General features: G+C 37.4%; 1 protein-coding gene across 1 annotated transcript in view; it reads left to right on the top strand.

Annotated features, from left to right (window-relative positions):
* Positions 1-25,132, top strand: part of LOC308233726 (doublecortin domain-containing protein 1-like) — a gene marked incomplete at its 3' end in the record, with an annotated part of 168,387 nt that overhangs the window by 21,096 nt on the left and 122,159 nt on the right. The window contains exon 5 of the mRNA XM_080640676.1: positions 11,041-11,134. Coding sequence (XP_080496802.1) covers positions 11,041-11,134 — 94 coding nt within the window. The remainder of the gene's footprint in view (positions 1-11,040; positions 11,135-25,132) is intronic.

The following is a 25,132-nucleotide window of genomic DNA, read 5'->3' as shown; positions in this document are numbered from 1 at the left end:
GGTAACATGCTAATTAGACCGGGTCAACCGGCCATCTTCCGGACGTCTGACTTCCTTCCAGACAAAGCCATGGTGGTGGGGGCCAAGGCAGAGGCAGTTGGGGTGATCAGGCCAGCATGGGAGGGCAGTTGGGGGCAACCAGGCCAGCAGGGGAGGGCAGTTGGGGGTGATATCAAGTCGGCAGGGGAGGGCCATTGGGGGCGAGATCAGGCCAGCAGGGGAGGGCAGTTAGGGGTGATCAGGCAGGCAGGCAGAGGCAGTTAGGGGTGGTCAGGCAGGCAGGCAGGTGAGCAGTTAGGAGTCAGTGGTCCCAGATTGCAAGAGGGATGTCCGACATCCCTCAAAGGGTCCTCGATTGGAGAGGGTGCAGGCTGGACTGAGGGAACCCCCTCCCCCATGCACGAATTTCATGCACCGGGCCACTAGTATAGGATATAAAAGCCTACTATTCAAAGTGTCCCCTTGGGAATTTGACCGACTAGGAGTTTGATTGCTTGCTATGATGTGCGCTGACTACCAGGGGGTGGCACGGAATGAAGGAAGGCCCTACCCGTGCACAAATTTCGTGCACTGGACCTCTAGTTAAGTAATATAAAAATGAAGTAGAATGTAAAAGACTCGAATATGGTGAAGGTTATTACAATGGGATAAAGATGGTTGGTAAAATAAGGTAGTTAACGTATAAAAGTCTCCTCTGAGCTCAGAATGGAGCCAAGGGGAAATAACTATATGTCAATCATAAATGCAAAATAAAAGTTCGAGATAAAGGCCAAAGTGACATAATTTCTTACCAAACTCTGGAATGCCATAACTATGGGCCATTCCTTTGAAACTTGAATCAGATGGTTTTAGAATTACTTGGTTGGTTTTAGTAATTTGATAGTACCTGCCACTATGGTGTATAGGCTAAACATATATATCCCTGGGTTGGAAAAGGTATTAAGAAAAATGTATGGGCATAAGATATAAAGTAAATGGAAAATGAAAATATGTGCTCTAGATGCATAACTTCTAAGTTTAGCATTGTGGTGGATTAGTTGTAGTTTCTTTCAATTGTCAGAGAAGTGGCATTAAGCTGTGTAGATTTTTGTATTATCCAGGATAGCATCTTTTTTTTTTATAAGAAATATTTATTTTTTCTCAGCAGTTAATAATTATATTTACTTATTTTTTGATATAGTTTCTATGTGTTATCGCTAATGGAATGTGATTACAGTGGTGAAGAAAACAATGAGGAAGATAATGAAATGAATGAAAAAATGAAGTCCCCTGTCCTCTTGCTCCAGTTTGAACTGTTTGTTCCTATGGCCTCTGTCCTGAGATCTCCCTTCACTATTAGCCTGACTATCTTTCCCTCTTTCCTCTGTTGGACCCTTTTCTCCTAGTTCCCCAGTCTTCCTCTTTCTTTCTTTACTCTATCGTGCACATATTCCAATTATTTTTTGAGAAAGAGAAAATGGCAGAATTTTTTGAGATTTTCGAAAATGATTTCTTCTTCTAAAGAAACTGCTCCTTTGCTTCTTGCTTGTTTCCAGTGCTGCTGTTGAGAAGTATGATTCCTCATCTTTTGTAGATGACCTGCTTTTAACGTTTCCTCTCTGAAAATATTTTAAATAATCTTTTTGTTCTCAGAGTTCAAAGTTTTTTTTCCAAGATGTGCAAGATACTCAGAAAAGTTTCATACTTCTCTTATTTGTTATTTTTTGACAGTTTTTCTTTTTCTCTACTTTTTCTGTTCTAATTTTATGGAACTCCTATTTTGATTTGTTGCATCTTCTAAGCTTATCTTCTAATTTTCTTATCTGGGATATTTCCTTTTCTTTGCCTTCCAATACAATGAAATTTTTACTTCTGCTCTCTGGGCTGTCTCTGTTTTCTGTAACTACTTGGGTATTTTGTTTGTGTGTTTGTTTTTGGTCTTTCCTGTTACATGCTTTTCTTAAAGATGGTTAATCCTCTACCAATACATAGAAGTGGAGAGCTAAAAGCTGATTGAAAAGCTCTTGAGCACAGGTGTGCTTATGGAGGGAGGGATTTCATTGGAAAGGGCTTTCACTAGGCCTTTTCTTGGAAGTTGGGGAAGGTCCCTAATTGTCAGTGTCTGTAGATCTTTTTTCTGGGGCTGATCAGTTTCACCACATAGAATCTGCCAATTTGAGAGTTAGTAGCCAAGTGGAACAGGGAGCTAATAGTTGTACTTTCACTATGTAGATTTTCATTCAGTTTTCCTCTTTTCAGTAAATTACCCTCACACTCTGATCTGCCTGGTGCTTCTGATTTCAGTTCTTGTGATTAGCCCCTCTACAGTACAAATCTCCCGTCTTCTCTCCTGATGGTAGAAGTATATAGCTGCCTTGAATGTTTGGTGTTTGGGAAGTCGTCTGGGGGTTTAACTGTTTTTTATAAAAAACAGTCAACTTGTTTTCAGCCCCACTTGCTGGAGTTAACTGGTGGCTCAAATTGCTGAGCCTTTTGGGGGGTTCTGAAATACAAAATAAGTTTATTTCTGCTAGCTTAAGTTGTGATATTTCTGGTCTGCTAAATCATTTATCACTTGATTATTTTTCCTCTGGCTTCAGAATTTTTATTACTGGTATCTCCTTTCTTTTTTAAAAAATATATTTTTACTAGAGGCCTGTTGCATGAAGATTCGTGCAATAGGCCTTCCTTCCACTGGCTGCCAGCACTGGTTTTCCTCCAGCACCCAGGACCCAGGCCTTTGCTCTGGCCACTACCTTCCATCTTCGCTCCAGCTGGAGCCTTCAGTCTTCGCTCTGGCCGGAGCGCAGCTCCTGTAGCTCCCTCCGCCCCCCACCCTCCTCCTCATAGCAGGTGTCCTGCCCCGCCCGGCCGCTCTGCGCCTGCATGCATGCTGCCCAGAGGCCCGGAATGGCTGGGGGGCAGGGCCACCGCCATCTTTGTTGGGTTAATTTGCATACACACTTCTGATTGGCTGGTGGGTGTTGTGAAATGATGGTCCATTTGCATATTTCTCTTTTATTAGTGTAGATTATTGATTTCAGAGATGAAGGGTGAGGGAGAAAGAGATAGAAACTTGAATGATGAGAAAGAATCATTGATTGGCTGCCTCCTGCATGCCCCCTGCCAGGGACTGAGCCCACAACCTGGGCTTTACCCTGACCAAGAATCAAACTATGTGACCTCCTGGTTTATAGGTGGATGCTCAATCACTGAGCCACACTGGCTGGGATGGTGTCTCCTTTCTGACTCTCTCACTTTCCCTCTCTGTTGAGCACACATGTGCCAAGTGCCCATCTTTTATATAACATTGATAATAAAGCAGTTTTTTAAAGATAAAAAGATAGTTCTAATATCCTCTTCCTTCCTCAATGGGTTGTTTTGTCCAGTCTCAATGGGCTTGTACACCCCACTTTGTAAAACATAATTTCAATCTACTTGAGAACAGAATACTCCCTTTTTTGTCACTCAAAGGCAACATATACTTATTGCAGGCAAAGGTCTGCAGTGTTTCCCAAAGTACGGTCCACAGAACACCTGCACCAGAATAATCTGGGTTCTGTGCTTAATATTCAGGCTGCTGGGCCCCACTCCAAGCCTATTGAATTAAGAATCTCTTGAGTGTGGGGCCTGAGAATTTGACCTTCAACTTCAACAAATATCTCCAGATGACTTCTAGCCCAACTAAAGTTTGAGGACTCTTCTGGTGTTCTAAAAACTTCAGACTTACTAATTCATGGAAATCTCCATAGATTTCTTGTTTGTTCTCCTATACTACTAATGTGGTTTAAGAGAAAGAAAGTAAGTTGTATGACAGGGAAAACAGGTTATGAGAAATAAGATCACTAACTGCTAGATTAGAACTAGTGCATGGATTTGAGAAATCAGGAAGCAGAAAATGTCTACAAGTTAGCAGGAAAGGAGTAGTCTAGGTGTAACAAGTCTGAATTAGAAAAAAATATCCCCTTAATATCCTATATAGTAAAAGCCTAATATGCTAAGTGTCCGGTTGTCCAGTGTCCGGTTGTCCAGTGACCAGTCAACTGTTCAACCAATCAAAGCATAATATGCTAATGATATGCTGAAGCCACTCAACCGCTCACTATGATGTGCACTGACCACCAGGGGGCAGACAGGCAACTGATCAACCAGTCGCTATGATGTGCACTGACCACGAGGGGGCAGACAGTTGACTGGTTGACCAGTCGCTATGATGTGCACTGACCACCAAGGGCAGACACTCCAACCAGTAGGTTAGCTTGCTGCTGGGGTCTGGCTGATCAAGACTGAGCGAGATAGGCCGAACACACCTTGGAGCCCTCACGCATCCCTCCCCAGCCCTGATCGTGCACCAGTGGGGTCCCTCGGCCTGGCCTACGCTCTCTCGCAATCTGGGACCCCTCGGGAGATGTCAGAGAGCCAGTTTCAGCCTGATCCCCCAGGCCACTCCTCTTGGGAGGGCGCCAGACACAGACTCACAGCTGGTGAGTGCTGCTGCAGCAGAGCGAGCCTCTCCCGATCAGGACTGATTGGGCGATAGCCCGCGACAGGCGCAGTGGGGCCAGGATGAGCGGGAGCGGCAGGTAGGAGCTGCAGGCAGGGTTGGACTGCGGATTTTGGCCTGATCCCCGCAGGCCACCCTGAGGGACCCCACCCAAGCAGGAATTCGTGCACTGGGCCTCTAGTTTGTATATAAGCATATTTCATTATAATGACTTTTTTGGTTATTATTAAAAAACCACATAGTATTGAGGGAATTACTCATGTATGGCTTTCAAGGTATAAATAAATAATATACTTTTTTAGATGACTTTAAACCAGAGGCAAATCTAGACATGGAAATTTATAAGCACATAAAGAGATGTTCAACATTATTAATCATCAAAGAATGAAAGTTAAATCCACAGTGAATTGCCACTACATATATATTAAAATGGCTAAAATTAAAAAAAGACTGGCAGTACTAAATATTGTAAATCTGGATATTGGAAATATAGTAAATAGTGAAAATCTGGAGCTACTAGAAGTCTCGCATATAGCTGATCAGAATGCAAAGTGATACAGCCACCTTGCAAACCAGCATGGCAGTTTCTTATAAAGAAACATACACTTATCACACATTCTAGCAACCCTTTGCTAGGTACAGTATGTCTTCACTTAATGTTGTTGACAGCTCCTATGACTTTAGTGAACCAACATATACTAAAACTAATTTTACCATAGGCTAATTGATAAAAACTGGAATTAAGTACTTAGGGCATATCATCAATATTATAATGTTGAACAAAATTATGTTATTCTAGGACCTATTATAATTACCAAAGAGAAATAATACATGCCAACACATGCTATATGATTCCATTTATATGAAACTGTAAGACAGACAAACAGTGGTTGCCTGGGGGTAGGAGTACTGAACTGTGATGGGCAAGAATACGAGGAATATTGGAGAGTAATGGAAATATTCTGTATCTTGATTGTGGAAGTAGTTACACAGATACTCTTCCTACCTGCATTGAATGGTGTACTTAAAATAGACATAGTTTATTTCAAGTAAATTGTACATCAAAATAATAGACTTAAAAAGTAAACAAAAATAACAAAATTAGAATTGGAAAAATGTAAAAGTAATCTGGGCTATTTAATTATTCTTAAGAAGAGATCAGTTAAGTAAGTATAAAATATCCAAGAAGTGTGTATTAATAGATTATTTAGAAAATATCCTCTAGTTACCTACTTCTCACTCACATTTTAATAATAAAAAGCCAGAACACCTACATTTCATATTCACAAGAAATAATTGCTTTTACAAATCATAGTCATGTTCATTACTAGTAAGAGCAAGTAACTAGATTTGGTGTACATTCTATCATCTACTTTTGTGAGAATAAGATAAATAACAGGCCAGTAAATATATCTCCAGGATTTATCCAGAAAAGTACCTTTAAGCTATTTCATAAGATGAATATAAATTCAGCCCAATCTCCTGGCATTTTCAAGTTAAAATAATGATCATATTTTTTATTATTAGTCATGTTGGTCTTAGCAGAAAGTTATGCCAAGTACATTTTAATTATTTGAAAATTCATAATGTATTTGACAGTCTTTCAGTTAGAAAAAAAAAAGTCTGTAAAAACAGATTCCCTTTCTCAAAATATAGATGATAAATTATAGTGAGCTTTTACTGGAGAAGTATAATTAATTGTGAAATCTTTTTAGTAATCCAATGAGTTAAGTTCATAATTATCTATCATTTTCACAGTTTTCAGCTTGCTAAAGTTCTAAAATTCTTCTATAGGTTCCTAATTAAATGTTTTGCTTCTTGGGTTTATATAGTGAATACTGTTACGTTTTCTGTACATTAAGTTAGCTGAAGCAATTTTTCTCATTTGAGGAACCTAGGCCAAAAATTTTGTTTTCTGTCAGTAAAGATGACTTTACCTGAAAACAGAAAAATACTGACTTAAAAGACTTAAGTAAAAAGCAAGCAAAAAATCCAATATTAGGGCAGTTCCATACACTGTTCGATAAGATTCCAATTATGTTTTCAATAGTGTTTTGGATTTTGTGCTCTTCCATACATTGGTTGCAGGATGGCTACTACACAGCCAGGTACAACTTTGTCCAGAGGGAGAAAAAGATAATTTCTTCCATATGACTGAGGAAGTCCTCCCTGGAAGCCCCTTCTCATGTCTCATTGGCCAGAACTATATTCTGTGTCCACCTCCAAACTGACAAGGGACATGGGACCACCATAATTAACTTAGATCAATCAATAACATTATAGCCTTCCTTGAGTGAAGGGGCAAGGATGAACCCCTAAACAAAATCAGGAGAGTAAGGATTAGGTAGATAATGAGAATTGGAAAGGCAACCAAGAGAACTTGTATAAGTGTGAAGAGGTTTATTCATTTTATTTTCTAAGGACAGTACAAGGTCAGTGCTCTGGTATTAAAATGAATTAGTTTTATTTGATTTTTTTTCTAGAATTACACATAATTTAGTTCTAACAATTTTATAAAATCAAAATTTTATTTGTTAGATTTATCAGAAATTTTATTTGCTAATTTATCAGATTCTTAACAGTATACAATTTATGATGCAAATAATGTAAATTAGACATAATATGTATGTCTAACTTTCATTCATTAATTCATAATGTTTTCATGACTGCTTATGTCTGCCAAGCGCCTGCATAAAGTGGTGAGTGAAGTCAGCAATGGCCCTCCATGTTCTCATGGGGCATTTAGTCTAGTGGTGGAAAAAGATGTTTGTAAACTAGCCACATTATTCAAGGAGTAGGTGGCACAAGAAAGTCTTCTGAGAAAAGATAAGCAGGAATTCTCTGGGTACATATGGAAGATGTTGAGCAGGGTAACTTTTTCAAGCAGGGAGCTTAGCATATGAAAATACTCAATGACAGAGTGAGCAGGATAAATTCCATGAATTGAAGGGTGAGTATATGAGGGAGAGAATGGCCTTGTAGGATAGGTTAGAGATTTTTGCCTCCCCGTTCCGCCCCCCCCTGCCCCCGCCCGCCCAGCAAAGAACAGTGAGAAGTGTAAGGGTTTTAGTTAGGAGTGGAAGGAGAGGATGACTCCCAGAACTGTAATCAAATAGATTAAACTAAAGGGAGTTTGTGGAAAATCTCTTCCCAGGGACTTGTCAAGAAGAGCCTGGTTTTACAGCAAGATGATTTTAACTTTCAGTATCTGCAGGGCTCTCTACAATGGACTGTAAGAAATTAACAGAATGTGAATTTGCAAAAGTAATATTTTAACAAGTTTAACAGTTACAGATTAGTGGAAATGCTATTTTATTTTATTTTTAATATATTTTTATTGATTTCAGAGAGGAAGGGAGAGGGAGAGAGAGATAGAAACATCAATGATGAGAGAGAATCATTGATCGGCTGCCTCTCGCATGCCCCCAGGGATTGAGTCTGCAACCCAGGCATATACCCTTGATGGGAATCGAACCAATGACCCTTCAGTCCACAGGTCGACGCTCTATCCACTGAGCCAAGCTGGCTAGGGCTGGAAATGCTATTTTTATTAACCTTAATATTACAGCAAGATGGCATTATTAACTATTGTTTAATTGTTAAATATAAGAACAACCTTGCAAGTAGAGGTTTCATTCCAGGTCTTTTGATGGGAATTTATATTGATACTAATTCATACCACTAATAATTTACTGTGAGAAAATGACTATTGAAGGTTGGCATTGTTTAAATGCTGCAAGGATCTTACATTCTGAAAGTGGGAGAGAATGACCTGGTGGCTGATGCATTATTAATTTCTATTATCTGATTTCTAATGCCAATTTTCAAACTCATTTAACTCTTAAAACTTGGTTTGCACAAACATTTTTACTGGTGTTTTTATGCACAGTGAAAAGAGGACTCTTTGGGTTAGAAAGCCATGTGATTTTACCTACTGATTTTTAAAAATAATTTTTAAATTATTGAGATTTTAATTAAAGCAAATTGGACAATCTTTAAATAGCGCGTATTTTAGTTTAATTGGTAAGTGATAACTTTGGAGAATATTTAGATATCTGAACCTTCACTAGTAATGAGGGAATATGATTTGTACAAAAGGTTTTTGTTGCACTTTTAAATAATAGATTTGTAAAATTAAGAGACTAAGAACTAAACACAAATATTGGGAAGGTCAGGAATGTGGGGAACCCAAAGAAGAGGCTGCATCTGTTTAGGGCCTATGGGACTAACTGTAGATCCAGGTGGAGCATTGATTTGTGAATATTTCCTTTGTAAATTAAAGGGTGCAAGATAATTCCTATAACTTTGAAAAAAAAAAAAAAACCCACAATAAACAGCAATACATAGTTTCTGAAAAACTGCCCCAAACTCTGGGTTGCAGATAATGTGCCAGAAACACACAATCTGTTGAATGCCCATGGGGGTATGTGGCACATGGTGACACTATTGGTCAAGTGCAGGGTTAGAGAACATCTGATATAATTCAGTAAAGGCCAATTTGTCAAATTAAATTCGTCAGTTAATTATTTGCCATTTAAGTGCAACACAGCACTTGAGGCAGCAACTAGATAAACCAGCATCGGTCACAATCTTTGAAAGTTGTTCCCCAAACTGAAAAGAAAGTGCAAATTTGCCTCAATATACACATTCAATTGTTTAAATATGCCCATTGTCACAAAGAACATGAGTTTGTTTGGCTAGGACTAGGATTACGGGCTTCAATTTTAAAGTAGCAATCAAAGTGGGCAGAAATGGAGGGGAGTGGTATCAGCAATGGGAAGATGTTCTTTTTGCCATACAATCATACAATGAACATTGTCCTTCAGTAGTTCTTGGTTATGCAAAGCAATAGTATATTATAGGAACAAGCATGTCAAACTCCCGGCCTGCGGGCTGCATGCACCCACAACGAATATTTTTGTGGCCCAGCCAATATAATGGTTTATAAAGAACATTTTAATAAAAATTTCATACCTCTGACCGGTTTGGCTCAGTGGATGGAGCATTGGCCTGCGGACTGAAGGGTCCCAGGTTCGATTCCAGTCAAGAGCATGTTCCTTGGTTGCAGGCACATCCCCAGTAGTGGGTGTGCAGGAGGCAGCTGATTGATGTTTCTCTCTCATCAATGTTTCTAACTCTCTATCCCTCTCCTTTCCTGTTTGTAAAAAATCAATAAAATTTAAAAGTTAAAAAAATTTGTAACTTAATTATTACAATATTCTGTTATACTAATTACCAATAACAAACTACAACATCCGCTAATGACTGATTACTATAATTGTGTTGCATTCATTTCTCTTACGCGCCTAACGCGCAGGCGCACCATTTCTCTCCACTAATACTAGCAGCAAATATTTTAGCAGCCAATTCCACGTCATTAGTCTTGGACTGACTCGTTTGGTGTGCGCAACAGGAAATATTTCGCTTTCGGAGAAGAAAAATAAGTTTATTTGCATTACGCTTATTAATTTATGCAGTTATTCAGTGTCTGGCAAGTTAATGTTCAAGAAAAAACATTAATTTTTATTAAAATGTTCTATTATTTTACGTTAATGATTACTCATTTATTTCTGCTCTTTGTATTCAACATATCTCTATGAAACAAACCTATGTTTCTATGAAAATTGAAGCTCTTGTGGTTTTTTTTGCGGCCCACATAAACTTAAACCTTGTTTATTTGGCCCGTGTTAGCCTTTGAGTTTGACATGCTTGTTATAGGAATGAATAGTGAAAATGGAAGACAAAGTACTTACAATTCGGATTTAGAATATATTATGTGCTTTTAAATGGATAGGAAGAGTTTTATGTTTTGGGGGTCACTCCCAAAATCCTAATGAAACCTGCCCAGGTTACCAGATACTTTCTTTCCACCCTCTCTGTTACTTTAATTTTTCTCACTTGTGAGTAAAACTTTCTAACTTTTGCTTGTCTTCCCTGCTTGTGGAAAGGTGGTTGTCTCACCTTTATAAGAGCTACATGGAGACATTAAAATATTAAGGAAAGAGCTTGAGCAAGTTAGAGACTATGAAAAGTGAGGTTCTTGAGACCCAGGCTCATAGAAAAACCTTGAAATGTGGTTTATTAATTCCATTATTTTAGTACCCAAACAACATAAATTACAAGGCGAACTGTGATCAGACTATATTTGTAATTTATTTTAGGACACTTGCAAAGAATTTACACTAACGAGAGTACCTTAAAACCTAATTTAAAAAGTAATATGCTAACCTTGTCAAATAAATGGAAAATATAGAAAATAATAAGAATAATAGAAATCCTCAGACTTTTTTAATTTATTAAATAGTATGTAACCACTTTTTAATACTGGTTGCATCTCCTTTCTCTTTTTTATTAATACTTGTGTGTGTTTTTAAAACATAGTTTTAACTCTCTTTTTATTTCATATGTTAGAAACATTTTATAAATCACTAAATTTCATTTTATGATATAATTGTTAATCGCCATGAGTATAGAAAGGACTCTAAATGTGTATTTAATTTAGCCAGAGTTCACTGTGATAAATTATTTATAGGTTTTGTTTTTTTTTTTCTATGTAGGTTTTAGATACTTGCACAATGAGAATGAAACTAAATTCACCAGCCAGATATCTTTTTGATTTGTATGGCAAAAAAATTAAAGATATTTCAAAAGGTAAGTGGCAAAGATTTTGTAAACTAAATGCTAATGTTATGAAAGGCATTTATATAATTTGTTTTTACTTTATACATTTAAAAGGAAAACATATAATAAAACAGTTTAATTATAACATAAATAATATATCTTTCTGTACAAAGGGAAATCATGAAAGGGTATTAAGATTTAGGGAATCTTTTATTTTGGCATGTTTTAGTTCACTTGGGCTACTATAATAAAAATACCATAGACTGGGTGGCTTAAACAACAAATATTTATTTCCCACAGTTAAGGAGAACGATACCAAGATCAAGGGCCCAGTAGATTCAGTGTCAGTTGAGGGGCCCGTTTCCTCATTCTTCTCACTATGTCTTTATGTGGTGGAAGGGGCAAAAGGGTGATTTCTGGGGTCTCTTGTATAAGGACACTAATTCCATTCAGGAGGGCTTCAGCCTCATGACCTATTCACTTCCAAATACCATCTCATTGGGGATTAAGTTTTAATATATGAATTTGGGATGCAGGACACAAACATTCACTCTATAGCACAGACATATGTAACATAGGAAATCCTTTCTTATTTTTTTCTTTTTAGGGGTGGTGAGAGTATCATTATTAAAGTTGATTTCTTGGGTTTTTGTCTTATTGGTTTTTTTGTTGTTGTTGTTGCATTTTCATACCTTCCCTTAAATCTTGCTGGCTAAAATTTTCTTTGTGATCAACCATATTTTATAATCACTCTTAAACTTTCATTGATAAATAAATAAATAAATAAATAATTTTGTTAAGACCCTATTTAGTTTGAATTATTTCCAACTCACCCAAAATTTTAGATTTGAGTTCATTGCTAGAATTGAAACTGTAAGGAACCCCGGTTAAGATGAAAGATTTATATTTTGAAAGTTGATTTTTCCCCTCTCCAAATGTGGTATAATAAAATTACTTATCAAAACAGAAAAATCTCTGACTCTGAGGCATGATACTTCATGGATGCCAGAGGCATTCAGATTCATGCCTCATGATCCCGTGTCCCAGAAGTGTGATATTATCACATTTTAATGCATGCCTTGCCCTGTGTTTTGCATACTTATAAAAGCTTATGCCAGCTGAAATTAGCCTATGCAGCTACTAACATGTGGAAGCATAAAAAATTCGTTGGACTTAAAATACTTAAAGAAGCTAATCCTGTTGGAGGAACTTCCAGTCTGTAGCACCCTAGTCACTTAACATTAGATTTTTGCATTTCTTTCTTCTTTGTTTGTTAGTATGATTTTGTGCATCAAATGATTGAGTTCCCTAAACTTTTATGTTTGATGGTCTTTTGAACTTCAACTTGGGGAAGGTCAAGTGTTAGGTGAAAGTTATCTCTTAATTTAAATAAATGCTATTACTTTGATTTGATATATAACCTTTTTTATTTTTATTTTTTGCTTGCTCTGTTTTTGATCAGAAAAAGTCATTTAATAGTGTGTAATGTTAAGATCATAGCAATTATTTTTATTTATAAGCATAGATTAGAAGTGTAATTGTATCAAGGACTAAAAGTAATGGATACACATTAAAAAAATCTTCTTCTGTTGCTTCTTTTTTGGAATTAGATATACTTGCAAGTTTTCCTCATATACTATGAGAAATGAGCACATTTGATATGATAGTAAACTACTTTATTCTATCAAGTCTAGTAAAATCTTTAACACTCCATGTGATTTGAAAATTACTAGTGCTTTTAGATTTCTAAATAGAAGATTTTAACAAAGAAATTTATTTTGTTATATGTGGGAAAGTTCTTTGGCTGTGGCTTCTTTATAGATCTATTCTTTCTATAGTAGAAGACAACTACCATTGGGTAAAGATGCCATATTACTATATATGGTCAACATGCTAGTACAACATTTCTATTGGGACATAGTATATGCATGAAAAATGCATTCTTCAAAATGACTCCCACCAAAATAATAGGGTTATGGGAAAAATGGAGTTGAGGAAGACCAAAACCTGTGCATCTTTAAAACCAGAATACTAACTAAAAATAATAATTATTAACTTAGGAGGTAATGTAAACAGCCTTGATTTAAACAGAGTGCTGCTTCAAGAGGATATCAAATCTGCACAGAAGCAATACTTGAGTGCGAGACAAGGCAGATAGAAATCTACTTGGAGGTTTGAGCCAGTGGGGCATCCCTAAGGGAAGTCACAGAGGAAGCCAAACTCCCATGGAGTCATGCAGGGCCAGGAGCACACTTTCCAGGAAGGGAACCCCCAGAGCAGCATTCAAACTAAGGCCTTTCTTTCCTGCCAAAGAATAAAATTCTACTCCTACTCTCCTGTCCTCCTTTGCCAAAGAAAAGCGCATATTCACCAACCAAATTTTCACTTAGTACTGACATCATTCCCCCATTTACCAATCATACATGAGCTATCTGGTGTTATTGCAGCACAATGACCATGGCTGTAGCTAATGTCAGATTTAGATGGAGTTGTGTAATGACACTCTCCTTATCCCTAACATCACCCCACGTTTTATTCTCTTAACTTCTTTGGCTTACCTATTAGGTATGGTGAACTTTAAGAGGCTGCTATTCCAATAACCAAACCCTGCTCCTTGTGGATCCTTCTAGATTATGGTGGGCAATATGAAATTTACCCTAGAATATACTGAGTTAGAATAGTACAGTAATTAAATTAGCTCCAAGGTCATGCTATTAAACACTGAACGTTCATTTCTTATTCCATTTCCCACCCCCAATTATGCCCAGCAAGAATATCCAAAATAGCTATATATTCTTTGACAAATTCTTCAGATCCTGCAATGAGATCAAATGACAGGATTAACATGTTTCAATCACAAAGTTTCAATAATATAGAGATACCCTGAATTTGAGTGTTAACTCTTGCCCATTATCAATTTTTTTGTGAAGAAATTAAATTCCAAGAATTAAAATTCCCAAGAAATTAAAATATAAATTTTAAAAGCCTACACAGAAATGAATGACAAAAATCAAATAATCTTACCTTTGTAAGTTAAAATCCAATAAAAATTCAAACTCCGTAGGTTAAAATTCAAGAAATTAAGTTCCTGTCTACTTTTTATTCTTCCCAGTGTCAGCCAGATGGTTTCTAGATGCCTGGTTTGAGCTGGAATTTCTCCAGTTGCTACTGTCTGGGTTCCTGCTGTGGGTGTCATCCCTTGGGACCTCAGAAGTTGAGTTGGGTCTACACCAGTTTTATCTTGTGCCCTCCTTCCAACTGAACCAAAAGATAATCACAACATCAGAACCACACCCAGCACATTCAGAACAGCAATCCTCAGTTTCTAATGTGGCCATTCCTAGCAAAATGATGTTTCCAAAACCCTGTGTTTGGCATGATCCAGACCCCTGGCACTACTGACAAAGACCATAGTAGAGACTAAGGGAAGGAAGGCAAAGAAGAGAAAACATTCTTTATGTCAGTCTTTTCAAGAAGCTAGTTGATTTATGCTGTTGAGCAGGGCCTATGACCTGTGACTGGGAAGCAATCTCCCATCAAGGCATTAATTATGGTACTATGTATTTATAATGTCTTGAGGGGAAAACTGACCAGGGCACCCTGTCTCCTCTCTCGAAGAGGCTGTCCGAAGTGCTGGTTAAGTACTCTGGCTTTGGAGTCAGAGTTCATATTCCAGTTATGCCACTTATTGTCTGACCTTGGACAGATTAGTTTCTCTGAGAGTCAGTGTTCTCATCTGAAAATTAGAGATTATAGTACTTATCTTAATAGGTTGTTGTAAGGCCTAAATGAATTCTATGTGAAATCCTTACAAGTGCCGGGTACTTGGTAAGCATTATAACATCGTAATTATTGCTCCTAATGTTGTTATTCTTCTTAAAGAGGGCACTGAGAACATTGCATCCTTGTGACTTTGGAAATTTACATTGGTGGCAGGCAGTTCTGAGGTACTGTTTTTTCCTTTTGTAAAGTGTTCTAAACATCTTAATGTCCTTTCCCCTCTGAGTTCCATGTTTCCAGACCCCGTGCTGAACTGGCGGTGGGCCCTGTCTTGTGTGGCACAGCTTCACCATGTCCTGGGGGCACTGTTTTCAATCCTGGGTCACAGTGGCTGCTGTAACAGCCTGTGGTGAGAGAATTATTTAAACCTAAGAAACATACTTTATGGACTCAGCTTTCCCTTCATCTCCAAATCAGTTTCAGTGAGAGAATAGCTCTTGGTGAGTTTCTGAATTACATTAGCTGTTCATATTGTTGAGGCATCTTTTCTTAGGTGGCCAGTGAGGACCAATACTACTGCCATTTCCTCCTGAAGACATGGTTTTCCTCAGTTTTTTAATGCTCCTGGTCCTGAGTTAATGATTCTGTCCCTTTTTCCTGCAGTTTGTAGGATTTGCCTCTACTGTACCTTTGCTCCTTTTAGGAAAGTTTCCTTCTGTGACAGGCTCTGCAATGTTTGCTGCAGTGGAGGTTGTTTTTTTTGTGTTTTTTTTTTTAACTTTCCCTTTGCTTTCTGATCCACACTTGTGTTTTTCTAACATCTTTTCTAGATATTTTTTTGCCTGGTCTCTCATAGTGAGAGGTATAAAGTCGATAAGTTCCAAGTTTGTCAATAACGTCCTTTGTTCAAACCAGTCTTACCCATTTTCACCTCCCCGAGTTAAATAATCATACCCAGGATGTATTTTCCCACCATCCAACATCTAATTTGATCTGGACTCTGATCTATTATTGTTCTGCCTGGATCCCTGTAATATAATTCATCTCACCATTGCCTTTTCTTAATCTTAGACCCATTCATTTTTGGAGTTCACTAAATACTTTTTCTTTTTAGTACTTTATGCAAATCTCCCTACTATCCCTTCTCCAATTTGTTCAGATTTTATGTGCATTTTGTATAATCATCCCACCCTCAAAAGATATTATCCAACTGATCTTATTTATCTGTAACAAAAATGCCACCTCTTGACAGTATTTGGGATTCTGGTTCCTCTGGGGGATTATTCTGAATTTGTTCTCCAAGATCTTATTTTTATTCCTGTTAGGTTTCACTGGGCCCCAGTTATTGTTTCTGATTTTGTAAAAATTAGGACATTTACTCTTTTTGTAAGAACCTCTTTAAGAGCAGTTAGAGTTGGGTGTGTCTCCTGCACCCTTATACCTATTCCTCAAGACCTCAGTTTCTCTTTTTCATATACGTCAGGTGTGTGTGCCAAGATCCAATACTGTCTTTTTTCTAAGGCAATCTCTTTCTTCCCCCAGCTAAATAAGCCTTTCTTTTGTTTCCAAGCATACACTGCTGTAGTCTTATCATAATATTGAAGAATATTTTATTTTATTCTTTAAACCTTTTAAAAAATTATAGTTGACTTACAACGTTAGGTGAGTTTTAGGTGTACAAGTTATTCAACATTTATATACCTAAGGAAGTGATTACTGCTAAATCTAGTAACCACCATCACCATATTATTACAATACTAGAGGCCTGATGCATGAAGATTCGTGCAAGAATAGGCCTTCCTTCCCCTGGCTGCCGGAACCGGCTTCCCTCCAGCACCCGGGACCCGGGCCTTCTCTCTGGCTGCTGCCTTCCGCCTTCACTCCGGCCGGAGTCACCTTTGCTCCGGCCCTGCTGCCCTCCTTATCTCCTCCCCACCGCCAACGCAGGCATCCCACCCCACCCCGGCTACTCCATGCCTGCACATAAGCGCTGCCCAGAGGCCCGGAGCAGCCAGGACAGGGCAGAACACCTGCGTCATCACCATGGCGACAACGCAAGTGTCCTGGCCACTGCTGTCTTTGTCATGTCAATTTGCATATTTCCTCCTTATTGGCTGTGGGTGCCGCCATCTTTGTCGTGGAGTGATGGTCAATTTGCATATTCCATCTTTATTAGATAGGACTATTGAATATTTTTTCTACACTGTACATTCTCCCCATGGATTATGAATTTTATAACTGGAAGTTTGTACCTCTTATTCCCCTTCACCTTTTTCACCCATGTCCCCCCTGGCAACCATCAGTTTGTTCTCTGTATCTGTGTGTCTGTAAGATTGAAACAAAGTTTTAAACCACTTTACTTTCTTCTTGATTCCTTTAGCAAATCTTATTCCTAGATTTGTAATACTTCCATCAAAATTTTCTCTAACTTAACTGAAGAAGACGGAGTATTCTTTTTATAATAAATCTGCCAACTTTTTGTGGGTAAAGCTGCAGTGTGGGTTTCTGAAATTTAGAACCATGGTTAAAATTTATATGATAAATAAATTTAGAGCCAACTTGGGTTGGTAGAGGTCACTTTAAATGCTGTAGACAGGCTCTGTGAAACTAAGGTTAGCTCATCCATAGTTTCTTTTTGGCCCAGAATGCAGTTTGAAATAAGACAATGAAGACTAGAATCTGAGGCAGGGGACCTAGTGCTGCCTATTGGCCCGGTATTGGCAATTTAAAGACAGAACCTCATTGCATGCAGCACATGCAGAACTCAGCTGCCATTATACTTTAAAGTCTTGGCCTGCAGATTGGGCTACAAAACAGAAAAGCAGCAAATGTTGCACCTTCCAATGCCTAAAATGATCTAATCTCAATCTCATACTTACCCTCAGTTCACTGTGTTTGTTTAAGAGTAAGCTGTAGCAGCCTTCCCAGTAAGGCAAGCATGACCAGCTAGAGGTGCGAGGGCTTCCACTCTTCAGTATACTAAAGCCATCATCCACTCCTCCCTGGCTGGCATTTCCTGAAGGCCAAGGCTATTGGAAAACAATTCCAGCTGCATTTAGTTGCTTATGACACATCATGCTTAAAATTCTACATAGCCCTTGCCTATTATAAAATTTCTGGCCAACCTCGCTATTTTCTGTGTATGACCCTTTGGCAAAAAAAAAAAAAAAAAAAAAAAAAAGATAAAACTGTACATTTATCTGCATAATCCAGTGTAAGCTGCCATATACCACCAAGGTTAAAAAGCAAACAAACATAAAACTCACAGGTCCTTGCCTTGTTTTGCTTGTTTGGGTTAAGTGACATATTTCTCTGCCACTTCTAAATGGAAACATTTAAAAACAAGGTCTCATAAATTTTATGGGACTTACCCAGGAGGTTTGCAGACCCTGGATGTTTTCCTAGTTTGTTGCAGATAACACCATTTACCTGGGAAGAGGCACACAGATTTAACAGTACCTTGCTAGAGGACAAAAGGTGTTAGCCACTATCGATTGGGACCTGCTTCTCACTGGAAGAAATAACAGTTATATGCTGGTATTGGAGATCTCAAGACCCATGTAGGGAATTTTCCCAAGAGTTTCTCCATGCTCATTAAATATTCCTTTAATATGTAAATTACCCCATGTTGGGTCCCAGTGATTACTGTTTATTTTTCTAAGGGTTCACAAACCATTCATTTTATAATCTGTTCTAGAACTTTGCAGGGACGAAGATCAAACTTATGGATAAATACATTCTTTAAAATTAAGTGTATTTACCTCCTTTGGGTCCCTTTCCCATATACCTTTATTCCTCAAATTTTATGAAATGTAAAAATGTATGTCTCTTGCTGAAGAAGGATGCCAAGTGCTTGTGGTTATTAATCAGCCCTTAAATCTCTCTAGGACGAATTGCTATATACAAAGGCAGCCAGTTAAGAGCACTTTTCTGTAAAAAAGATGCTGTTCAGAGGTCTTCAAACCCTCCTTAAGACTGTACGCCCTCTGACCTTGCCTTGGTTTCAGGCTTCCTTAGACATGGACTTCAGTGTCTCTTAGTGATTTCCAGGCATAAGACTTGAAGTACACTTGTTGCTTGGGCAGAAACAGAAAGTGCTAAGTAATCAGTGATTTATATTTCTATTATTTGATCTATAGAGAATATTAAGACTTTTGTTAAGGATTGATTTTGAAAGATTTTTTTTTAGTGGTAGTTAGAGAATCCACTATAATTGGATCACTGTCATCTTTTATTAAATATGTGAGTGCAGAATTGTATGATATGAACATTCAGAGTCTAATCTGCTCATAAACGCTTTAATATCATTAGAAATTCCCTTTTGAAGTCTTTAAAACATAGTCTTATATTCATGAAGCTATGCCTATTACTCCTAGGTTTTGTTGGGTTAAACTTGTTTCAGGATTTATGTAATTTTAAAAAAAATCAAATTGTTGCTTTTTTCCTCTTCTCCTTGAGTTTGTCTTATTACTTTCTGGTTTTTATATCTCTTGTTTCTCAGTCTTTGAACTCTAAGATCAAAAATTTTACTCTGATTCTAATGACTTCTCTCTAGTTCTAGAAGTTAATTGTAAAAATCATTAAAATAAGCATAATTGCCAGTGAAAACAAATAACCTAAATGTTACTACCTGTTAATAAACATTATTTTTTACAAAGTTCTCCACGTAAAAGAACATGATTCAGCAGAGATTGGTTTTCTTCATCCTAAGAGTTTTCAGAAGAAAGATGGAATCATAGACAACAACATGTAAAATGCTAATTATAGAAGATTCTTCTTTTGAGAAACTAACATGGAGAAATAAATGTCAAAGGGAACCCTCAATTTTAATTGCTGAAACTATTAAGATTTTTTTAGTTTATTACATTTAAAATATAAATTTTATGATATATATGTATATGTATATTTTATATCCTACATAAAATGTTTAAATGCAAGTAATCTGTTTCCTTAACATTTGCGTTCAAGGAGACAAAAACAGTTTTATAAACCACATTATCCACCTCCTAAGTCTCTTGGAGGGGAGCGGGGGGAGAGAAGGGAAGAAAGAAAAGAGAAAAAAAGGGATCTAGCTATATATTTTTTTATTTTTTAGATTGGTATTAGTTGTGACTTTACAACATAATTGTACAATTTTGAGACATTTTACAATTAGATTGCTTTGGAATGTTACTTACTAGTACATGTGTAAGTGCTATGGATATTTGATTTTGTTCCTGTTTTACTATGTTTTCTGCTATATTATTTCCTACTGGGTCAAAAGTTAATTGGTGCCTCATTTAACAGACTTTGGGTTAAGATTTTCTGAATAGTAATTAAAATTATAATGCAAAAATGTCATTTATTACAGCAAGCAATTATAAAATGACATTTCTAAAGGCCTTTACTTCTAATTTTTGTTGATTTTATTTATTAAGTTTTATGCATTGTACTTTCCAAAACTAACTCTAAGATACTTCACATTTCTTTAAATTTTCCAAAAGTCGGTAATATGTATTCAATTATTATGTATTGGTATAGACCATAGACACATAAAAACACATTAGATGCAGTTAATTCTGAATATTCCTTAAGTAACCCTAAGGTTGTACATATACCAATTTTCTTTAACATTATTACTACATTTCAAATATTTTAAATGCCCAAGAAATTGAGTTCACAAAATACTTGTATTTTCAAAGGCACACACACTATTATTTTCATTGAGGAGAAAGGCAAGACTTAGACAATAGAATCCTAGCTCATTTCTACTTGTATAAATCAAGTTATTTAAATAAATGAATTGTGTATGCTGACCTGTTCCACCAATGTGCTACTGGGGGTGTATGAAAAAAAGATGTGCATGGTGGTGGAAGTAGAAAGAGGCATAAAGCGTATTGGAAAACTACCAAATGTCCCCTGCAAATGGGCCCTATTCAGAATCAGTAAGCGTATGATGAGTGAAGTGGTTTTGAATATCGCCTTTAGATTCCATGCTGTTACAAGGCCAGCCCTGAACATGGCAACTCTTATTTCCACACACAGTACCTCTTCACTCTCAATTTAACCCCAAAATCTGATGAACCCATTACTCCATACTTGATTTCATGGAACAAGGAGTAGATATAGTTACAAATGATCAATCACAAGCCGTGAACCAAAGCAGCAAGGCATTAACAATTCACACCATTTCGGTCCACTTGCTCAAGCAGAAGATGTGCCAGCATATTTAATGCACAGCTACTTCGTTCAGTCTAAGAAAAGACATGACTCAGGCTGCATTTTCAAAATAGAGGAGACTTCCTAAGACTTCATACTTTCTAAGCCCCAGTGTCAACGTTCACCCACACATCAGCAATTAAAATAACCAGGTGTTCTGTAAAGGTCGCAATGTCTAAATTAAATTTTACTCAGGTAAGAACAGTATGACCTACGAAATCCCTCTCCCCAGTGCATCCCTGTTTCTGTTTGATCCTATCCTACAAATCAATGTCTCTTACGGCAGTATTATAACACTGTAGACCCCACAGGCAATATGCCGTCAGTTTGATAGGATCACTGAAAAACTAAAGCAGCTGTGAAAGATTGCTCTAAGTATAGCAATCGTGTGCTTGTCATTTTGTTCAGTGGAGGAAAAATCCAAATTTGGGTAGGCATTGGTATTTAAGAAAACCACTGCTAAATCTTTTCTCATAAGTACCTCAGGGACAATAAGATTTGACATATAGCATGTAAACAAAAGTACACAGCAGCTGTTAGTTTAGTTGTGTTTGAATGAAAACATACTGATATAAATCAAGCAACAATAGGAGACAGTATGCTCTCCATCTTTCAATCTTCCCAGTAGACCATGATTTGAGTGGCATCTATTGGTTGCTTTCAGACCCAGAGTTTTCCAACTATTACCTTAAGCTGGATGAGGAGCATTGAAACACACACATAGCTGGACACCTGCTCAGATTCCCTCTAGGCATAGTTTCGGGATGGGAAGCACTCAAGTCTTAGTATCTTTTAAAAACTCACTTTGTTTCATTCAAAAAAGACTTTTTAGATAAACTTCATTTAAAAATAAATTCTAATCGAATTGGTGGGAAATTTCCAAATGACATCCTGTTAACAATCTCAGTTTGAGACTGAGACCTAAAACTTGCTGCCAAAGAGCATATAGAAATTTCTTTGTAGGTAATTATGCTCTGGTCAGTGCTCTTTTATCCCCCCACCCCATAGTCTTATGTATCTGACTGAAATGTGAAAATTATAATATTATGTAAATTATGATTCTGGATATTTAATTGGCATGAATTTTAATTTATAACTGGAAGCAGGTTATTAACGACTTTGACAATTTCCAATGCTTTTTGAAACTATATTAATAAAAAATCATCTTTTTAGCTTTCCATAGTAGACTCAAATGTACTACATATAGTGTCTCTCTTCAAGTGAGATGTTGACAAGAACTATATGTTCCCTAGATATAGAAACTGGTAGATCATTCCAGTCTGTATCTATTTGGTACGTTCCATTAGCTTTGTGGTTTTCTTTAGAGGGATTTTTGGCTCCTTGTCAAAAATCCTTGTTCTGTTCCCATTATAAATCCAAATAAATTCAAGGGTCTTATCAGTGATGAAGTGGTTTTAATATAAAGTCCTCTTGAAGGCTGAACAGTTGATTTTCTTATGAATAGCATTTGAACTCATTGTGTTTGGAGTTCTTAGAGGGAATTACCTTTATTATTTAAAATAGCTATTTTGACCTTAATCTAATATTAATTCTATGTTATTTAAGTTTCATTGTGTGTCTTTTCCCATGGTAGCATGATTTATGACAGGGTAGGATAAAGGACATAAAGATTTCCCAAGGACTTTTAAAATACCCACCTCTGGCCTTTTCCTGTCTAGTTAATGCTTCATTACCAAATCATATTGTTTTCTTCTTATATTTATTTCCCTCCTAGTCTTCAAAATAATTTTAAATGGAAAATTAAAATAAGACCATCATACATACATACCTTAAATTTGCTTCAAAATTCTGGTATATTCACGTTTATTTATCAAATTTGATTATATTTTTATCCTCCTAAAACTTATCTAAAAGACTTTCCACAGTATATTTCTAAAGTATAGTTCTAAAGTATATTTCTAAAGTATATTTATTCATCCAGTAATCATTTATTGAGCACTGTTTTTACAAAACTGAAAAATATGAGCACCTAAAACCACAAAGGGTTTATGATTTACTGGAGGATGGAATTGGAAGGGGAGAAGTAAGGACTATACAAATCAATAAGGGGAAAATAACAGTGTAAACAAAGCTCTGGGAATCAGATGGGTAGCAATTAATTGTGCCTAAAGTTCTTGGGACTTTTAAATATATATATTGATTTCAGAGAAAAAGGGAGAGGGAGAGAGAGATAGAAACATCAATGATGAGAGAGAATCATTGATCAGCTGCCTCCTGCACGCCCCCTACTGGGGATTGAGCCTGCAACCTGGGCATGTGTCCTTGACCGAAATCGAACCTGTGACCCTTCAGTCTGCAGGCCTATGCTCTATCTACTGAGCCAAACCAGCTAGGGCTCTTGGAATATTTTGCCAGTGGACATAACGTTTTATATGAGCCTTGAAGGATGAGAATATATTGACAGGTAGAAAAAAAGGAGGAAGAAATGCAAAGGAAATGGAATATCATGAGTGAGAAAGTATAGGTTGATGGTTATGAAATTGATATAGCTACTACTTTTAATCATATGATCTGTTTACCCAATATGCTCAGTACTAACTCTAGCTAGTGAAGTTACTCTTTTTGGTCACATGATTTTATTTACCCAGCATTGTCAATTTTAACTCCAAACCCATTGGAGCTATCAGGTTAATTTCAAAGTGCCCCATAGTGGTAACATTGTATAAATGTATAAACAAAATGTATAAAAAGTGATCATCCATATAACTTTTCACCTTTCCAGTGGTAGAAATGATCTCAGTGAAATGATCACATTTGACTGATCTATACATGTTGATAAATTTAAGGAGTGATTCATTTCCAACTATTTATCTAATAAAAATGTTGCTTAATGAAAATATTGAAATTATAGGGAAGCAAAATTCTTGTCACAGTCATGTCAATAGGAGAAAATAGGGAGAACACCCATAAGAAAGACTTCAACCATAAGGGAAATGCTGTATGTAGCTATGCACACCAATCTTGATGGAACATAGGATAATAGGAGCCAGCTAACCTTCTTGAATGAAGCATTATTTCTGAGTAGCAGTTAGAAGGAGAACCTCATGGTTTGGCAGGACACACAAAATAATATCCTGGAGTTTATTTTCTGGGAAAGACATTTTTTTCATTATGTATATATTGTGGGTTTTGCTAGCCCATAGAAATATCTAGGTTTATGCTCTTTCCAAGGTTGAAAAGTATTTATGACTAGAGGCCCAGTGCATGAAAATTCATGCACTGGAGGGGGCAGTGTCTCAGCCCATCCTGCCTCCTCTCACAGTCCAGGAGCCCTCAGGGGTGAGAGGTGACCCAGCGATCAGGGGAAGGCGATACCCCCATCACACCTTGCTGCTGCCACTGCTGGCAGCGCAGGCCTCGGCCGGCCCTGGTTACCTGAGCCTCGGGCGGCCCTGGGTGGCTGGGCAGCCGATATCCGAGGCTTGCCTCTGCCTTGGGCCAGCCCTGGGCAGCTGGGGGACTGAGGGGACTGGGGGACTCCAGAGGCAGGCATGCGGAGCAGCTGGACCCACCTGGGGGTGGGCCCAGCCATGCTGCACACCTGTTGCCCCAGCGGGGCTGAGGGGACTGGGCGCTGCCATCTTGTGGCTGTGGGCACTGCCATCTTTGAGGGCGTGGCAATCAATTAGCATATTTCCTCCTTATTGGCTGTGGGTGCCTCCGTCTTTGTGAGGGCATGATGGTTAATTAGCATAGATAAAATATTAGATAGAATAATGTTGCAGAAGACTGGGAAAAAAATCAAGCCACACTTTGAGAGTTTGGAGTTACACTTTAATATATACTGGTTGGCTTAGAGAAAAATGAATTCAAATTCTAAGCAGAGCAACAAGCAGAATTTTTCTTTTTATTAAAGAGCCAGCCCTATGTGTGCTTAGTGGTTATCTGACTGGAAGCTTGTGGCCTTGAAAACAACACAGTTCTATCCAATTAAAAAATACATCTGGCATGGCATGAGAGTATGGGTGTATCTAGTCTCTGGCCTACAAGGTCAGACAGCCAAGTTTATCTTCCTTATTATTCAAGCAGGCTAGAAAGCAAAGTTATTTTTACAGAATAAGAGACTATCTAAATAGCAGAGAATTTCAA

This window comes from Plecotus auritus, assembly GCF_963455305.1.
Source record: "Plecotus auritus genome assembly, chromosome: 9".
In the NCBI taxonomy this organism is placed as follows: domain Eukaryota; kingdom Metazoa; phylum Chordata; class Mammalia; order Chiroptera; family Vespertilionidae; genus Plecotus; species Plecotus auritus.
This window is presented reverse-complemented; position numbering and strand designations above follow the sequence as displayed.